Source organism: Capricornis sumatraensis, chromosome 5 (assembly GCF_032405125.1).
Source record: "Capricornis sumatraensis isolate serow.1 chromosome 5, serow.2, whole genome shotgun sequence".
Taxonomy (NCBI): domain Eukaryota; kingdom Metazoa; phylum Chordata; class Mammalia; order Artiodactyla; family Bovidae; genus Capricornis; species Capricornis sumatraensis.
The window spans coordinates 75,459,957-75,480,580 of record NC_091073.1 but is presented as its reverse complement, the minus strand read 5'-3'; the positions used below and the strand labels follow the sequence as shown (position 1 = coordinate 75,480,580).

At 39.7% G+C, this 20,624-nt stretch overlaps 1 protein-coding gene across 1 annotated transcript; it reads right to left on the bottom strand.

The window, feature by feature from the left end:
- Positions 1-16,777: 16,777 nt before the first annotated feature.
- On the bottom strand, positions 16,778-20,085 carry NPVF (neuropeptide VF precursor). Its single transcript, XM_068973403.1, has 3 exons — positions 19,948-20,085; positions 18,156-18,556; positions 16,778-16,829 (listed from the first exon to the last, which is right to left on the bottom strand). The coding sequence occupies exons 1-3, from the start codon at positions 20,083-20,085 to the stop codon at positions 16,778-16,780; spliced, it is 591 nt and encodes a 196-aa protein (XP_068829504.1).
- Between the last annotated feature and the right edge of the window lie 539 nt (positions 20,086-20,624).

Genomic DNA, 20,624 nt, shown 5'->3' with positions numbered 1-20,624 from the left:
GCACCTTTCTCAGAGTCCAGTAGTTACCAGCCACTAAACCAGGAAACAGAGATTTTTCAGGAGGCAGAGTTGTGAATTAGGTGAAGTTCGACTTTCTTTTTGACCCCATTAACATTTTTTTACCCAAAAAATTTCTCATAGAAGTGCACCTCAGCCTTTTCGCTGCTTTGTCTGTGCAGGATACCCATGACACTATCTTGTCAGCCCAGCCTATTTTATGTGCCTGGCCTCCCAGGACTTTACATACGTCATCTTCTCCCGTGCTTGACCTTTGTCCAGATTTCCTCATGGCTTGATACTTCCTGGGAGGTAATAACTGAGTGTCATAGGTTTAATCAGTGACATCTGATGAAGCTGTGTCACTAGCCACATGTTAGTATGTAATGGGTGTTTGTGATCCCAGGAAAGCTGGGGAAACTCTAAGTTGGTTGACCAGGATATGTGGTGATAGCTTCCTGGTGGGTTTGAAATTTTATTTTTGTCAAATGACTTTTGCTGTTTAGTCACTCAGTTGTGTTGCACTCTTTGCGACCTCAAGGACTGTAGCCTGCCAGGTTCCTCTGTCCACGGATTGTCCAGGCAAGAATATTGGACTGTGTTACCATGCCCTCCTCCAGGGGATATTCCCAACCCAGGGACCTAACTCATGTCTCCTAATGTCTCCTTCATTGGCAAGTTGGTTCTTTACCACTAGCACCACCTGGGAAGCCAGCGTGTAAAAGTTAGGAAATTTTAATTATTTTTGCCTTTGTTATTTTCAAATAGAATTTACAGGCAAGAATAAGGTTTTTTTTTGCCAGATCTTTTAAAAAACAGTTATTGTCTTTGGAAATGTTTTTACATCTGCAAGATTCTAAAGGATGTCAGAATTGGGTCTATTATTTGACCAACACTTTTTAATCTAGGGGCTTCCCTGGTGGCTCAGAGGTTAAAGCATCTGCCTGCAATGGGGGAGATCTGGGTTCGATCCCTGGGTGGGGAAGTTCCCCTGGAGAAGGAAATGACAACCCACTCCAGTATTCTTGCCTGGAGAATCCCAAGGACGGAGGAGCCTTGTGGGCTACAGTTCATGGGGTCGGAAAGAGTCAGATATGACTGAGTGACTTCACTTTCACTTTAATCTAGGCTTTTATGATTTAATTCACACCGTCTCAGCCATCTGGTGATATGTATGTGACCCCCAACGATATATGTCATAATTGTTGTTTAGTCGCTAAGTCGTGACCGAATCTTTTACAACTGCATGGACTGTAGCCCACCAGGATCCTCTGTTCATGGAATCTCCTGGGCCAAGAATACCGGAGTGGGTTGCTGTTTCCTTCTCCAGGGGATCCTCCCAACCCAGAGATCGAACCCAGGTCTCCTGCATTGCAGGCAGATTCTTTACCATCTGGGCCACGAGGGAAACTCCTTTACTGCCCTAGAGTGGGTCAAAGATATTAATTACCATAAGGAAAAAAGCTCTGGATCAAATTCTGTGTGGATTTTCCCTATAGACTGTATGGAAATCCCTATTGACTGGAGTGGGTTGCCATTTCCTTCTCCAGGAGATCTTCCTGACCCAGGGATTGAACCTGCACCCCCTGCATTGCAAGCAGGTTCTTTACTGCTGAGCCAGCAGTAGCCTCCTATCTAGATGTGTGCAGCATGATTGAGCAAATCCCCTTTGGGCCTGCCATATTGACTTCTCTTTCACTACCTCATTTCCCTTAATGTATTTTGTTTACCTTTTGTATCACTCGTAATTCTTCCAGCAGGGAAGGTGAAATTTGAAATGAAAAAAAAAAAAAAAAAGTATGCATAGAATATTGCATCTGAGTTGATGGAAATTCCAAACTACTAAAACTAGACCTTTAACTGTCAAGAAAAGAATATGTAGGAAATATATAATAATGTAAAGCATGGATTATATTCTATAATCTTTTTAAAGGATGTTATAGAGACTTTTAACCCAGTGGCATTTGATAATGAATAAAACTTTAAGAGACTTAGTACTCCTTGGCAGATATGAATATTTTTATTTTGATCATTTTTCCACTTTTGTTAATATAATTGACATACAGCACTATATAAACTGAGGTTTCCTTGATGGTTCACATGGTAAAGAATCTGTCTGCAATGCAGGAGATGTGGGTTCAATCCCTGTATCAGGAAGATCCTTTGGAGAAGGGAATGGCAACCCACTTCAAAATTCTTGCCTGGGAAATCCCATGGACAGAGGAGCCTGGTAGGCTACAGTCCATGGGGTTGCAAAGAGTTGGACACGACTGAGCAACTAATACTAACTGTATAAACTGGGAATCCCTGGTGGCTCAGTGGTAAAGAATCTGCCCACCAATGCAGGAGACTTGGGTTCAATTATGGGTTGGGAAGATCCCGTAGAGAAGGAAATGGGAACCTATTCCATTATTTTTGCCTGGGAAATCCTGGCAAAAAGGATTCAGGAGAGGAGCCTGGTGGGCTACAGTCCATAGGGTCACAAGAGTTGGACACGACTTAAACCACTACCACCACCACTGTAAGGTGTACAGCATAATGACATGATATGTTTTATGAAAATGAGGGACTCCCCTGGTGGTCCAGAGGCCAAGACATCGAGCTTCCAATGCAGGGCACCTGGGTTTGATCCCTGGTTTGGGAACTAGATCTTGCATGCAGCAACTAAGACCGGCACAGCCAAATATTCAATTAATAATAGATAATAGATAAATACTTTGAAAAAGAAGATGAATAAAGGAAAGCCTCATTCAAAATGGAGTTGGGAAGACCTAAGGGGGAGCTTTCATACACATACCACTCATCACAGTTTATACATTCCAGCCAGAAGAAGCTTAATTTACAGCAGGAAGAAGGAAGATTTTCTTCTTGCCTGGAAATAATCCAGCCAATGAGAAACTGTTACAACCCTGAAATCTTCTCCAGTGAACTTTTAAACAAACAGCACCTCCCACTTTCCACTTTTCCACTATTCTTCTGTAAAAGAATACTCCTCCTTTTGGTCTCCAAACTATGGGGTTCACTGGTGGCTCAGATGGTAAAGATTGCCTGCAATGGGTCAGGAAGATGCCTTGGAAAAGGAAATGGCAACTCACTCCAGTTTTCTTTTAAAGGTTCGCATTACTTGGTGTCAAAAGGGCTATTCGAAGGAGTTGAATCCCTAAAGAACTAATGATCCTGGGAATCATGCCTGGTACCCACTTGATCTCCTTGTGTTCTCCACTCTTTTGGTCTGGTAAGTCTCCTCTCAGATTCAAGCTCATTCCTTTTGATTGAGCTCTCCAGCTTTTTAGGGGGATCTGTTTTTGTTTTCGTGACACTATTGCCCTCTGTGTGAACACTCATTTGTTTTCTGAACCTCTGGTTTTGACATATGGGATCCCAATTCTCTAAATTCTCTCAGGAGAGTCCTCCTTCTGGGACCACGGCTTACTTTGGGTTCAAAAACTGAGGTCCCTTCTTTTGCATATTTTCAACTAAATGGACCAACTTAATAAAAAATAGTTTAGAACTCCAGTGGTCACTATGGGGAACTTTCAAGCTCTTCATTACTGATAACTGTACATGTATTAAACCACTGGTCTGTGGATAAAATAATAATGTTTATGAATCAATACTGGTGAGGAAATATTAATAAGGCCTCATGAAGTGCCTACTTTGCTTATCCCACCTGTGCATACTCCTGGGAAACTGTCTGCACTGCCCCTGAATACTTTATTAAAAAATTTTTTTAACATTAAAACATTTTAAATTTTATATTGGAGTATAGTTGATTTACAGTATTGTGTTAGTTTCAGGTGTACAGCAAAGTGATTCAGATATACATGTATCTATTCAAATTCTTTTTTTCTGAACATATATGAAATGATATTTATTATATGAAATTGGCTTAAGCAATATGGTGGCTAGTAAGTGCAAATCTGCTGCCCTTTGTAAACAAGCCTGATACGCAGACTCCAGCCACCTCTCAAACACTTAAAATTGCTCAAGTGACCATTCAAATTTTTGGCAAAAAATTTTATACAACTCCCCCTGTCTCATGGATATATAATAAATATATTTTTGTCAGATATTTATAATGTCTATTTTTGTTATATTTTATATTGGACTCTTAATTCAGTGATACAATAAAGGAAGGGGATGAGGAAATAGACTCTTCTATTTTTTTCAGTACAGTTCAGTTCAGTCGCTCAGTCATGTCTGACTCTTTGCGACCCCATGAACCACAGCACGCCAGGCCTCCCTGTCCATCACCATCTCCCGGAGTTCACTCAGACTCACGTCCATCGAATCTGTGATGCCATCCAGCCGTCTCATCCTCTGTCGTCCCCTTCTCCTCCTGCCCCCAATCCCTCCCAGCATCAGTCTTTTCCAATGAGTCAACTCTTCACATGAGGTGGCCAAAGTACTGGAGCTTCAGCTTTAGCATCATTCCTTCCGAAGAAATCCCAGGGTTGATCTCCTTCAGAATGGACTGGTTGAATCTCCTTGCAGGCCAAGGGACTCTCAAGAGTCTTCTCCAACACCACAGTTCAAAAGCATCAATTCTTCGGTGCTCAGCCTTCTTCACAGTCCAACTCTCACATCCATACATGACCACAGGAAAAACCATAGCCTTGACTAGACGGACCTTAATCGGCAAAGTAATGTCTCTGCTTTTGAATATGCTATCTAGATTGGTCATGACTTTTCTTCCAAGGAGTAAGCGTCTTTTAATTTCATGGCTGCAGTCACCATCTACAGTGATTTTGCAGCCCAAAAAGATAAAGTCTGACACTGTTTCCACTGTTTCCCCGTCTATTTCCCATGAAGTGATGGGACCGGATGCCATGATCTTCGTTTTCTGAATGTTGAGCTTTAAGCCAACTTTTTCGCTCTCGTCTTTCACTTTCATCAAGAGGCTTTTTAGCTCCTCTTCTCTTTCTGCCATAAGGGTGGTGTCATCTGCATATCTGAGGTTATTGATATTTCTCCTGACAATCTTGGTTCCAGCTTGTGTTTCTTCCAGTCCAGCGTTTCTCATGATGTACTCTGCATATAAGTTAAATAAGCAGGGTGACAATATACAGCCTTGATGTACTCCTTTTCCTATTTGGAACCAGTCTGTTGGTCCATGTCCAGTTCTAACTGTTGCCTCCTGACCTGCATACAGGTTTCTCAAGAGGCAGGTCAGGTGGTCTGGTATTCCCATCTCTTTCAGAATTTTCCACAGTTTCTTGTGATCCACACAGTCAAAGGCTTTGGCATAGTCAATAAAGCAGAAATAGATGTTTTTCTGGAACTCTCTTGCTTTTTCCATGATCCAGCAGATGTTGGCAATTTGATCTCTGGTTCCTCTGCCTTTTCTAAAACAAGCTTGAACATCTGGAGGTTCACGGTTCATGTATTGCTGAAGCCTGGCTTGGAGAATTTTGAGCATTACTTTACTAGCGTGTGAGATGAGTGCAACTGTGCGGTAGTTTGAGCATTCTTTGGCATTGCCTTTCTTTGGGATTGGAATGAAAACTGACCTTTTCCAGTTCTGTGGCCACTGCTGAATTTTCCAAATTTGCTGGCATATTGAGTGCAGCACTTTCACAGCATCATCTTTCAGGATTTGAAACAGCTCAACTGGAATTCCATCACCTCCACTAGCTTTGTTTGTAGTGATGCTTTCTAAGGCCCACTTGACTTCACATTCCAAGATGTCTGGCTCTAGATTAGTGATCACATCATCATGATTATCTGGGTCGTGAAGATCTTTTTTGTATAGTTCTTCTGTGTATTCTTGCCACCTCTTCTTAAGCGAGTACAAATTGGTATGATAGAAAAGGAAGGCAATTTACCAGCATCTGTTAAAATTATAACTGTAGCATGGACACAACTGAAGCGACTGAGCATGCATGCATGGCACACATAGGGTTTGAAAACATGCATAACAGGTCTCTAATGCACACAGAGATTATTCAGTGTAACACTGTGCATAATAGGAAAAGATTTGACATAATTGTTTGCCACATAAATTGTTATTTCCATGCAATGGGATACTAGGCAGCTATTAAAAAGAATGATGACATGTTTTACATATTGTCTAGTAACAACCTCTGAGATATATTTTAATGGAAAAAAGTCAAAGTACTGAAGAGTTGTGGAGTATGTGCTATTTGTATAGCAAATGAAATTATATGTTTTCTTATAAATTATGTGTTTAAATGTGTGTGTGTATATATATTTATATAAGCATTTCTTATATATCCATACTATTCCTAGAAATATGCACAAGAACCTGCCACATTAGTTGCCTCTGAGAAGGGGAACTGATAACTGGACCTCAGTGGTGAGAGGAAGGTATTTGACCATATTCCTATTTCGCACTTTTTGAGTTTGAACCATAGTACCTATTTGTTGCAGATTGCATTTTCTGGAAGCAGATGCTGAGACGGCGTTTGGGGTCTAAGCTGTTTATTAAAAATCAGCACCTGTGAAAGGAAGAAAAGGAAGCAAGATTGGGTAGAGGGACAAATCCGTCAGTGATATGAGCCTGACAAAACCTTGGCTAACCTTCCGTGGAGCCCTGGAGCACTGATGGCATCTCAGAGCAGCCCTAGGTTGGGTGTGAAAAATTGTTTTCACCCCTGACTCAGTCAGGCATTGACTCCTTCTGATTTGGGAGGGGTATTATGGTGGGGCCAGATAGCTAGCTCTCTGCAGCTGAGTCAGCCCCCGTAAGGGTTGACAGCTTGAGTGGCAGGTCTTATTCTGAAGGGAGATCTAGGTAGTGTGTCTCAGCAATGACATTACATTTCCTATCCCTATGCTTTGTGAAAATTTGAATGGATATAAAATCCCAGCGTGTAAAGGAGGAAGTCATTTTCAGATGAATAACTCTTCAGACAATATAGCTTCCAGACAACTCTTTCTATCTGTTTAAGTCAATGATTCCCTGCCGCACCCCGCCCCCCCACCCCCACCTGGCCTTTGCATTCTAAGGCACTGATGCAAGTAGTATTTTCATGTTTTGTTTGTTTAGAAATTTGAATCCATATAGAAAAATTTCTAAGCATATTGAAATTAATTGCTTCTGGGGAATAGAAATTGGGGGTGGATGTCGTTGGGGCTTGGGACATTAGTTTTTCATCCAACTGGGACAATTTGGAGAGTAAAAGGGAGGGCTATTAATACTTACACTGGGGTAACAGTCATAAATCTGAACTGTCCCTGGGAAATTGGAAGTTTTTGCAGTCACCCTAACTAAAAGCCTTGCAGAATTCTTTTGACTTTTTAAACTTGTGCAGATATCTCTTTGCTAAACATAAAGTAAATCTTAAAAGAACATTGATAAGGTTTTGGAAGTTAATTAGTACAAATTCACACAAGCAGAAGTGACATCTGTGATATTCATTTTTGATACCCCTATTTGATGAAAACCATCCAGTCTCTGCTTAAACACCTTTCCATGACTCATGTGAGTCAGATCTATTACTGGGTAGTCAACCGTTGTTAGAACCTTTTGTAACTTTATATCGATAATCATAGCACAGAAGCCGTTCCCTTTGACTAGCCCTGGTTTTACATGTGCGTCGCTTTCGTTAGTCTAAGAGAAGTGACGCCTCTCGCTGTCCCTCCTTAGCTTTTCTACACCACTGTGCTGTGTTTATTGGTATTAGAGTAAACAGTGCCCGCAGACTTGAAAAGCGGGGGCATCAGGTTTGCTTAGGCTAAGAAACAAGACTGCAGAAATGATTTGGTGTCTTGGGTAAGGTCAGCAATAACCCGACAAGGTAAAAGCCTTGTCAGGTTTGACTGGCAAGTGAAAGGCTCATGCATCAGAGAAGTCGCTGACTCCAGTGATATAACCTCTGGCTTCATTCCTGTTCTCTTCTTCTGTCGGGCTGCCACCGTTGCCCTCTCTCTGTCCTGTGATGTAGGACATGACCAGGATTGACAGAGAGAGAAGGCAGAGGGGGCAGTTGTTAAAATGTTACCCAGACAGATTGAAATCCAAATGCCTTAATTCACCATGATATGTTTTGATTAATGAGAGTGAGAAAGTGAAGAGGTTGTGATTTCTAATCAAAGACAGTAATGCCTTAGTTACTGAAATGCAAATGCCTTAATTGAGAGGGACAAAAATTAATAGAAATAATTAACAAAAATTAATGAGGTCAAAAAGATACATTAAGAGGAAACTTAAAGCATCTTTGTCACAATTAGAAATACATTTGGTTTGTGGTAAAAGAAAGTATGTAGAGAAATTAGAGTCAAATGTAAATATTTTAGTGTTTGATCAATTTATAACTTGTTACTATTTTAATTTTATGATAAACAACCTTTCCATTCCATTGTAGGTGTTTTAATGTAGAAAGAATCTTGCTGATTCTTAATGGGTACTGCATGTTTTGTTAAGTATTCTGAATTTCCTTAAAGATGTGCTGATTCCTTAATGCTAATAAGCCTTAACTCACAGCTAGCCTCTGGCTGTAAAAATGTTTACTTTTGTCTACTATAAACTGTTGAATTGAAATGATTGTGCATTAGTTTAAAATTCTAGTTATTAAGTGAGCCTTTCATGTGCAGTATATTGTACAATATAAAGCAAGAGGATCGTAAAGATTTTCTGTTGTGGTGGGGTGGTGATTATTGTTTTTGGTTTAAGATTTTAAAATCAGTTATGTACAAATGTGGAGCATTTTCTGCCCTCTAGTGGTTAAAAGTAACTTTGCAATATCAGTTACAATTCAGTGCTTTAAATTACAAGGGAAAAGCTGTGTGACATTTTAAAAGCAGGTTAAAAATTATGTAGTTATATTGCCATAGCTAATTAGTATTGCTACATATTTTAAGAAAGTGAAACAATAGTTTTATGTTTTATTAATAACAATATACTAATGCCTGGAAACCAGCAAGAGATAAAATAAATTTTGAGATAATTTTTCTTCAGGATTAAAATAATATTTCTCCATCTCTACAAAGAGACTATTAATTCCACATTAATCTTATTAAAGTATTACTCTACTGCTCATTCTATAGTGATTTTCCAGTTCAACTCCTTTCATACTTTAGTTCCTACATTTACGAAGAGAATAACGGGGGATAATACTTCTCATTTCCTAACCTACACATAGGATAGTACACATTGCCTTTGTGTTATGTTCTAAGAGGGAAATTTCATGATATAGGGAAAAACAAAAATGGGCTATTAGAAAGAATGTGATAGTGCCCTGAAGTTCAAAGAGAAGTGCTATAACATAGTATGCATATGACTATTGTCCATTATCCATTTCCCTGGGAAATTAAACTAATCAAATGCTTCATCTTCATTACTATTCTGAAATCACTGTGTTCTCATATCTGACTGATAACAGAAGCTTTTGCTGTTCCAGATATTTCTAAAGAAGCACTAACTTCTGCCCCAGGTGAATACAAAGCCATATAAACTAGTGAGATGATAAAATAGTTTGGGGAAAAAAAAGATTAGCAACAATTACTTCCTTTCAAAATAAGCTTCCAGGGAATATAGGAAAAATTTAATGTTCTGGTGAAAAATCTAATATTCCTAAATAAGCTTGTTAGAATCAGAGCGTCTCTAAAAAGCGTCAACTTTATTGTTGTCAGAGGCATTTTTTTCTTGTAGGCAACATAATGTTAAAGCTTTGAGTATGGTTATTTAAATATTAATAGTGTGAGTATAATTAGAGAATAGTACTAGACCTTGTAAAAAGGCAAGTGAAATGGACTTAATGCCGCTGAACTGTACACTTAAAAACAGTTAAAACGGTAAATATTATGTTATGTGTATTTTACCACAGCAGAATAGAATACATAAACAAGGCAAATGAAATCTCCCTGGTTGTTTTCATACTTCTAACAGCAAATAAAATATACAACATCTAATAAATGTTTTAGGAACGCAAGGCCACTTAATAACTAGTAAGTTAAAATAAACATTGGGTATTATGTTCACCAGATAATATTTTCCTAATTCAATTTGACTCCAAGCAGCAGTGTGATATTTTCCACAGGGCATTTAGTAACAAACATCAATCTGTGAAAGGCAGGGAAAGGCTGTAGTAGTCCAGCACTCCCGCAATTCATATTGGTGGACTGGGACAGGCTTACTTCGGATTTGCTTTAATTCCGTTATTGCTTTGTCCCACTTCATTAATGGGGTTGGTAAGAGACTGCAAATAACCCAGGGCGTGAGAGACGTATCCAGGCAGAGGCGTACTTACTGATACCTTTCCCAGCTCCACTGGCCAATGACTGCATATTTCAAAGCCTCTCTTGACCAGTTTGGTTCTCCCACTGAAGCAGAAACTGATAGTTGATGAAATTGATAATTGATGATACTTGAGTTTCATCACCAACTATAGCACTTTCTTTGCTATAGAAAAAAAAAATCATTAGTTGCTTCTTTAGAGTCTAAGTTAAAAATGGTAGAGCATTTCTTCTGTGAAGTTTTAAATCTTTATGGTCATTCATTACTAAGGTGGATAATTCCTTACTTCCTCTTAAGGTAAATACCTTAACAAATGGCTAGGTTAAAGCTGTCCAAGCATCTAGGTCTTTTTTTTTTTTTTTTTCCTCTTTCTTCCTCCTTTCCTCCTTCCTTCCTTCTTTCTAAAAATCTGTGCATGATGTTTAAAGCATTGAGGCTTTCTTCCTGGACTCCAGTGTGCTCATGTTTTCTTTTGAGAGCTTCATTCAACAACTGTTTCCTGACTGCTCACTATGTTTGCGGGCTGGATGGGAGGTGATTGACGGGGTGGTGGACAGGACAGTGGATGAAGGAGGAAAAGCACAAACTTTGACATGAAACAGACCTTGGTCGAGTCCATCTGTTAGTTCTCATTTCTTCAGAATGTTCTTTGCGAGCTCAGTTCTCATGTGTAAAAATGAACATAACAAGAATGCTTAAAACAGTATTAAATTGAAACAGACAGAGTTATCATGGCAATCAACAGTCACTATTATTATTAAGCTGGGGATGGGATACAAAGAAGAACAAGCTAGTGCAATGGTTCCTAATTAAGGATGATTTTGCCTGCGAGGGGACACTTGGCACTATTTGGAGACGTTTTTAGTTGTCTTATTTATTGGGTGGTGCTACTGGCATCTAGTGGGTAGAGGCTACTGGTGTTGATAAACATCCTATGATGTGCAGGGCAGACTCCATAGCAAAGAATTATGCAGCCCACAATGTCAGTAAGTGTTGACCTTGGTTGAGTCAAGGAAAAACATTAAAATATGCTATATATTTTAGTAATATAAATATATATTTATGTGATATATATTTCATGTATATTTCAAGGAAGTGAGCTTGAGGAGAGGCTGGGCAGACCTGTCTGATTGCCTGTCCAATATCCATGCTTTTTTTTTCTGTCCTAATGTCAGTAATGCAGTGTGCCCAAAGGATAAACTACATTTCCCAGCTTCCCTTGCAGATTGGGCCAACCAATGACATAAACAGGAAGCTGTTGGATGGGGTCCTTTAGAAAAAGAGCATCTCTATGCTTTGCCCCCTTTTTTAGCTGTGAAATGGCCTCATGGGAGTTGAGATGGCCTGGTGGGAGTCATGTGATTGGAATGACAGGTCCTTGATGACCATGGAATTCCCATATCAGCCTAGAACTGCTTCCTTCCAGACATTGTTATAAATGTGGGGGGAACAAGTGTCTCTTGGTTTAAAGTATGCTGTTTAGGTTTTCTTTTATATACAGTTGCATCCAAATTTGACCAGGATTGGGCCTTGAAGGATTTTGAGAAGTATTAAAGGGGCCTTTGAGCTGAAGGAATTAGTGCAAAGGAAGGCACAGGAATGTGCATGTTTTTGTGAACATGCGTATTTCTAGGGCATAACGTGTAGTTTGGTATGGTTATTAAATAGCATGATAAGTTGCATTGGAAGAATGTAGAGTAATGTTTGCAGGAAGGTCTTTAGAGAAAATAAAATGAAAGAGAGAAGACTCACATGAAGAAAGTAGAGGCTGGCACTCTCCCCTTTCTTGGCTATTTAATTTTGTTGATCACACCTAGATGAACGCCGACCTTTCATTTTTCTCACTGAGAAACTGGCCCCAGAGTCAATACTTTATTTTCCTTTTCTATTTCTCAAGGTCATTGTCCTAGTATGATGTATGAAATGTGGACCTGAGATCTCATGGAAGTTGCCTTCCCTGAAAATCATAGACATGTAGCATGTGTCATCAGAAACTTTCCCTGGAAACCCCACACTCCCCTTACCTTTACAGGCTGGCTAAGGTTTATATTAGGGTGAGTCCAAATGGGATTTCTTTGAGGAAGTGAAGTGTAGGAAGAGAGGAGGCAGGGTAGAGAATGGACTATTTGAGGGGATGTGCCTGGTAAAGCACAGGAGAAGAGCTGAGGAGAAGAGCACCCTTAACCACCTTGCTTCTATTGTCTGCTGTTCTAAAAAGCCAATATTTGGAGGAAGATCAGGCTAAACCACTTGAGTGATTCTGATTGAGTGGGTGTTATGTTCTCAGCACTTAAGTAACCAATCAGATAATAATATTCCTTAATAAACTGACTTAGATATTAATTTAAGGTAATTCTAGAAATAAACATCATCTTAAACTTTATGGTATCACAAGGTCTATTGAGAATTTACCCAAGAACTCTGAAGTCTCTCCCCAGAAAAATGCACATATATATGTAATGATGCACAGACAATGTCATTTTTAACAGCTGTGAGCATACCTTACAAGTAGAACTCCATCTTTGTTGCAAAAGTGAAGTTTTAATCAAAATGCCAAAATCTGATAGATTGGAAAATTACAAAGCCAGATCACTATATGCAGAGTTTATGAAGGAAGTGCTTGTTAAGTGGTTCTACTAAGTCCTCAATTTTCTCACCCACTTGGAGACCATGAAAGGATAAGATCTGAATTTGTGAAGCGATTTCTTTGGAGAGCATTGTTACCCTGCTGTGAATGCCCCCTACTGATGCCCATGTGCTAGGGATTACTGAGCCCATTACTCTTCAGCAGGGAGAGGCTTCCATATGATGAGGAAATGCGCTCCATGTGGTTAAGAGAAATGAAAAATTGGTGCTCAACTCCAGGCCCCACAGCTGAAGAGTCTGGGGGCAGCAAGATAGAAGAGGTGTGTTGGGATCACAGCCAGTGTGGAGAGTGAGCTGTGGATAACCAGATATGAGCTGCAGGAAAGAGAGATTTGTGGAAGTTGCTTTGAGCCCTACTAAAGAGGACCCCAGGAAGAGAAATGGGCATGAATAGAGTGGGTGCCCGTGTCCCTCGGTGAGGGCTGAGCCCAGCTATGGTGGACGGACCATCCTCTGGGTGCTGAGAGTGAATCCATTCACCCTGGCAAGAACTGTCCTGTATTCCTTGCATCTCTTCTCAAATTATCTTCCATCCAAGAAGAGTCCAACAAAGCCAGAGAGTGAGGAAGCAATTGAGGCTGGAAAAGAAAGCAGAAGGCAGTCTCATTCCTGTCGCCCAGCTCGGATCTCACATGGGAAGAGTTGAACATGAATGAATGAATGCAGATTGAATTGTTGATTACGATGGAATTGAGACTGTGCAGTTTTGACTTAGGCCAAAGAACCACTTAAGAGCAACAGTGAAGTTCATGGTATCTGCCCAAGTTTCTATCCAGGGCCAGTGAAAGATTTCTGCACAGCCTGTTCCCCATCCTTTACATTTTAAAGGGGGTGGTGGGTCACACACAAAAAATTTTGCATTTTGACGTTTCATGAGTCATGCAGTTATATTATTTTACCTACTGTGGGGTGTAAACAGAATTCTCAGGCCTGTGTGATAAGCTGGCCCTTGAGTTTCATGTAGAAAACAAAAGTGAAAGTGAAAGCCACTCAGTCATATCCGGCTCTTTGTGACACCATGGATTATATAGTCCATGAAATTCTGCAGGTCAAAATATTGGAGTAGCCTTTCCCTTCTCCAGGAGATCTTCCCAAACCAGGGATTGAACCTAGGCCTCCTGCACTGTGGGTGGATTCTTTACCAGCTGAGCCACCAGGGAAGCCCAAGAATACTGGAGTGGGTAGCCTATCCTTTCTTAATCAGATCTTCCCGACCCAGGAATAAAACTGGAGTCTCCTGCATTGCAGGCAGGTTCTTTACTACCTGAGCTATCAGGAAAGCCCAGAAAACAAAAGCTGTTCTCATAAATAAAGAGGGGGAGGGGACTTACCTGATGGTCCAGTGGCTAAGACTCTGCACACCCAATGCAGGGGGAACTGGGTCCTACATACCACAACTAAAGTTCCTGCATATCACAGCTAAGACTGGGACAGTCAGATAAACAAACATCAGACAAAACAAAACAGCACTGGGCATCGTGACAAAAGGCAGAGGTGCCAACAGGGCTGAAATAGGAGGAGCAGGACTGGCTATATAGTTTGCAGGGTCCACTGCAAAATAAAAAATGCAGAACTCCTTGTTCAAATGTATTGAGAATTTCAGGACAGTGACAATAAAACATTTAACCAAATGTGGGGCCCTGTGTACCTGCAGGGGTCACATGGGCATAAAGCTACCCTGGTGAATGCCAGAGGTCAGAAAAGGAGGAGACCCTGCTAGGGTTCCAGTTAAAAAGAGACTTGGGACAGAGGCTTGTCTATTCAAGACTTTTCTCAGTGAAATCGCATGCAGTGTGACCTCCTCCTTGAGATCCCTCCAGTCCTCAGAGAGGTTGCAGACTTCCTTATGTGAATGGATTTCTTGTAGAAGCTGGTGAAGTGGGTACCAAGGGGCTGAAACAGAGTAAGCTCTGTGGGTTAGGGGGCAGCTGACAGTTGGTAATTCACTTAATATTTATTTTCAATAAATTTCAAGGGTTTAGGTAAAGAACCCATGTTCTAGGACAAGAAATTTTCTTGTATCATGGAGTATCAAGGGACCAAGTGGCTTTCTGTTTATTTATTTATTAGTGCAGCAGGATGTTTCGTACTTTCACTTTGCTCAGGATGTGCAGTTGGGACCAAATCTGGAAGTCCAGAGGTGCTGAATACTTTTATAATGCAAGTCATGAATGGCGGGGGCCAGACACCCCTTCAGGGTTTATGAAGAGATGGCAGAGTCTCATCAGCCTCTGCCTTGCCCCATCCCCGTCGCCCACTCCTTCAGTCTCCTGGCGGTGGGCAAGAGGTTGACTGGGAGGGCTGCTACAGCTGTCCCTCACCCTGAAACCAAACAAGAGAGGTTTCTAGAAAGTCAGAGAGTGAGTCATGAAGCGGGTACTGGCCACGCATTTCTGGTAGGTAGCGTGTGTAGGCAGTAGGCTTGCTGGCCTGCCTCTGCCCCAAGTGGGGCAGAGGGGCTTGGAGACAAATGGGGGCAGTGGTGGGGCATCCCAGAAGCAGCTTAAGTCCTGCCGTGGCATGACGAGGACCTCTGCCTTTTCTGTAAATCAAGTGGACACTGAGAAGATAGCTGCCTTCAGTCTTTCTTTCTGGCAATAAGAGTACAGATGAGATGAGCATGACTGGAAGAGATCAGACAGCATCCAGGTGTCTTAGGTCACTGACCTGGGCAGTGTGACATTCCCTGAGTGCATCCCAAAGTACTCAAAAAGTGGAAAAAGTAACATTATAATGAAAAGACCAGACAGGGACTTTTGATTCTCCACCCCTACTCAAAAATACCCATCCCCCTCCCTCACCCACCCAACTTGGAGAAATCAGAAGAGAAGACTGTTTTCCAGAGGCCTACCATTTTTCCCTCCCACCACCCTACCTCAGGGGTGAGAAAGGGGAGGGAAGAGGAAGAGAGAAGTAGCAGCCTTGTTTCTTTTCAGCTTCACGTCCCCCAGCCCCCAGCCCCCAGCCCCCAGCCATGGGGGAGGGGAAACTTTGATTTGGCTATGAGTCGGCCATCTTCAGCTGGAGTTGACTGAGTTTTTTAATATCAAGCAGTGACGAGGAAGCTGAAGAGTGTGGGGTATTATTAAGAGATCTCTGCCCAGCAGGGAAAGGGGATTCAACACAGCCCAGCTGGGGGCAGGATAGGAGACAATTACTGCCACTCCTGGTTTGTACCTTAAGGAATTAAGATTGCTTAATAAATCTGATTAAGGACTTCTTATTCTATGACTAAAGTTGAATCACTGAACATCCGGGTGGTGGTATATTGTGTTCATAAATTGTTAGTTTTAAGAATAATTAGGTTTTGTCTACAAATCAAAAACTTGAAATAGTAAATGAGGAGGAAAAAAACATACCAGAAGGCAAATTTTCAGTTATGGATAGAAGAGACACTTAAAGAGGTGTGTAATAATTGCTTTTTTCTTTTATCTGTTTTTAAAAAAGATTTTCAATCTATCATATATTTACTAACAGCTGATACAATGAAAAAGTAGGTGTATAAAAATGTTAGGAAATGATTTACTATTCATGTTCATTTAATTGTCAAACATGTTATTCTGTTAAATTATTTAATATTCATTGTAAAATTTGCCAGGCTGCTCCTCTGTTTAAATTTTTACTTAAGGAGGGTAACTGTATTCATAAGATGGTGCTGTGGCTTAAGTCAGTCTCTCTCTCCTCTTCTCTTCTCCCCATTACCAAAGGCTTCTTAAGTGTATGCAATGCTCTTTTTATTTAGACAAAATTATTTCATCTTTACATTACAGTGTTTTTTACATTTTTTAACTTTCAAGATATTAGCTGTACTAAGAAGGAGAAATTGCTGTGAGTGATAAATTATTACAAGAGAACAGTGACTTCATTCTTCATAGATTTCTTTGCAGATTACAGGTTATAGCTTTAAGTCGTCTTTAGGGACAGGCTCCAGATTTCTTATTTTTCTTGTTTCAATTCTGCATCATCTATTTTCTGGAATCCCAGTCTCCTAAAATGTAAGCAGTGCAAAATGTTCTCATCCATCACAACAATAGCATGTGAAAACATACAAATGCAGGCCATGATCCTAATTGCCTAATTATACCTGAGTTGAATTGTGCTGCACTTGAAATGAGTGAGACATTGATGGGATCCTGAATTTGTAATGGACACTTAGAATGACAAACTTACCATGGACTTATCTCTCTTCCTCATTGCCACCCTACTCCCGACATCTGATTCATTGCCATACTCTACCGGTAGAGTCATGTTCTGTTTTATATAAATTTTTTTTAAACATTTGCTCTACTAGAAAATAATATGTAGGTAGCTTATTAAAATTTTGAACTTCTTATAGTAGCTTATACTAGGATTTGTACTCATAGATATTCAATAAATACATATCAATACAAAGAATGATTATAATAACAGGAATTATTTATAACATGAGATTCTGGAAAAAGAACTTTTGATTTAAAGTTGAGGAAGAAGATCTGAATTTGAAACCTGGGTTTTTGAAATAGTGTCCTTTGTACTTGCAGACAACTCCCTCTTGGGGAGCTTTCATGTCAGAGAAGTCAAATGTTGGATGATACCTCATAGGCATGAATTCCTCATTCTATCATTGCCTGTTATTTCTTAGAGTGTGGCTGTAGAGAAATGTGAGGGATACCCATATGTGGTTTAGGGGAAGCTAACTCACAACTTAATATCAGTGTGTGTATGTGTGTGTAAGTGTTAGTCTCTTTGTCATGTCCAACTCTTTGTGACCCCATGGACTTTAGCCCTGGGATTCTCCAGGCAAGAATACTGGAGTGGCTTGCCATTTCCTTCTCCTGGGGGTCTTCTTGACCCAGGGACTGAACCCTGGTTTCCTGCATTGCAGCCAGATTCTTTACCATATGAGCTATAGGAACTGACCTCTCAATGTATAGGTGTTCATTTCCCTGTGCCTTTTCCTTCTTACAAACTTAGCTTTTTTCTTTTCTCTCTCTCTTTTTAAAACTTTTTAGCTGTGATGGGTCTTTATTGCAGCATGCAGGCTTTCTCTAGTTGTAGCTCAAGGTAGGGGGAGCACGGGACTTAGAGCAGGCAGGTTCAGTAATTGCGGTGCATGGGTTTACTTGCCCTGCGGCACGTGGGATCTTAGTGAAGTTGGGATGGAACCTTCATCCCCTGGATTGGAAGGTGGATTCTTAACCACTGGACTACCAAGGAAGTCCTAAGAAACTTAAAAACTCTTACAAACTTCTTTTGAAAAAATGTAAGTGGTTTAAAAATTTCTAGACTAGCTCTGCTAACTGCATGTGCATTTAATTGGCATTCAAATATTTACCTTAGGTTCTTTTGACCAGGATTCTGGATTTCTTGGGGCTGGCAGGTCATGGAGTAAAGTAGCCCATTGGTAGATGGTGAATGCATGGACTGCTGGAGCAAATTACTCAGGGTCTTGGTGATGCTTTTGGCTGCTATCGTTCTTCCAAACCTTTGGGGCAGATTTGGGACCCGTCTGGAAAGGCTGTCCTCTCTATTTTTTCCGAGTCTCAGAGGCAGGTGGGCCATCACCCTAGTGCTCCTTTCTTCTTCCATGTTCCTCCCAAATCTCAGTGGCAGGTTGGCTGCAGAGGGTGGCATTTTGTTGACAGCAGGTGTATTCATCTTAATTTTTGGACCCCAATCTTTTACTTCTTTAAAAGTAAGACTTCTTTCTTTCTCCCAGCCTAGATCTCCTCTAGGCTATAATTAGAAATAACCATTAAATAATTTATTAGTGTTGTAAGCAATAGTTTAAATTATTAAATTATGTTAAATCCAGACTTTAATTCATAGACATGTTAAAGCTGTGAACAAAGTTTGTGCTTTCATGTACAGAATTTTTAAAATAGATAATTTATATTAAGCTTCTTAAAGCAATCTAGTTTATCCATCCCTGGACTATTACAAGACAACTATAAAATATTAATATATATAGTGAATGCAGCAATGTATTCGAGGAGCAGGAACGTAATGAAGTATTGAAATGAAGTGAAAGTTTATTTTACTGTGGTTATTCTTTTTTTTTTAACTTTTTATTTTCTATTGGAGTATAGTTGATCAACAATGTTGTGACAGTTTCAGGTGTACAGCAAAGTGATTCAGCTATACATATACATGTATCTGTTCTTTTTCAAATTCTTTTCCCATTTAGATTGTTACATAATATTGAGCTGAGTTCCCTATGCTGTACAGTGGGTCCTTGTTGGTTATCCATTTTAGATATAGCAGTGTGTACATGTCAATCCCAAACTCCCTAACTATCCCTCCTTCAGTTTTTGCTTCATTTTGTTTATAAAATATTTCATATGTTTTTATATATTGCTTTTAGAGACACTTTCCACTGCCTCTCCGTGTCTCTTGTTTCCCTCCTCTTTAAAAGTCAAAGTGGTGGGCGAGCATGCTAGCCAAGTTCTGGGGTACAATTGGCAGAGACTTCTTTTTTACCGAAAAGCATGTTTCAAGAAACTGATTATATTTTATTAGTATGTAAATTACGTTAGTAAAACACTGATTGGTTTGTGGGTTACTACAGCATGACCATACCCACGTTAAAGGGACCATTTAAAATATAGCAAAGATTTAATTAGATTTAGTTTTGCCATGAAAGTCTGTCCGTATGAAGATTTTAAAGTAACTTTTCTTATTGTAGAAAATAATACCTACTTATTTTAGCAAACGTGGGAATTTACATAAAGGCATAGAGAAGAAAATTTAAAAAAGTGGAATTCCACCATCTAGGAGTAAACATTTTTCTTAGATATAGAAATATAATTTAAATGTTCAGCTGAAATGTAACCAGTACTTATTTCTGCAATTCTTTACTTCAACTGTGCACTTCTGAGTCAATTGACACTTATTAATGCGCCTTATCCTTGCTAAGTATCATACTCTGCACTAAAATGGTCATGAGACCAGGCTTTGTGCAGTTTTGCTACAAAATACAAGTTGCATCAATACACTGCCCTGGATGGGCTGAAGTGTGACAAAAAGCAAACCGCAAACTTATTCCTTATTCTTTACAAAAGCACTAGTCTCAGAACAAATATTCAATGGTGAATGCTAGTCATTTTAGACAGAGTTAAAAAACTTACCTCGGAATATTTGTCATAATTCTTTTTGCTGTAAAGATTGGGAATCCTTGATTCATCTGTACAGAAGATGTTTGATGTTAACAAGCTTGAAGTGGCTAACATCAATAAAATGAATCGTTTTAGTGAAATAATTTCCATTTTGTCCAAAATCTAGAATTAAGTTTATATGTGCAGCCTGATGTCTATACAAAAGGAAATTGTGGTCTTTTTATACTGTCTAAAAACAAAGTTTGCTTTCATTGGGAAATCAATCCCACGTGTTTTAAGCACCAACATTAATTAGTGTTTAACTGAAATATGTATGTAAGGAATGTGGGTAATTCATTCTAGGAAGACAGCAACATTTCTGCTTGCAAATTCATTAACTTTGAAAATAATTTCCTTCATCATGAAGGAGTATTTAATTAGATAAGTTTGGGGCCATCATCATTAAGATTCCAAACAAACTGAATGCTTCATTTCTCTGAGCTCAAAAAAGAAGTATTTTGTCTTTGGTGTTTGCGTCAATTCTTGGGAGAAAGGAAGAGTGTTCAATATGTGTTAACTGTTTGAAAAAAATTTTTTATTCACATAAGAGTTAGGCACAGTATTTTCAAAATGTCAGACAAAATTAAGAGTGTCAAAAGAATTCCAAATCACATAAGACTGAAATAAAATGCCATTAATTAACTTTTTGT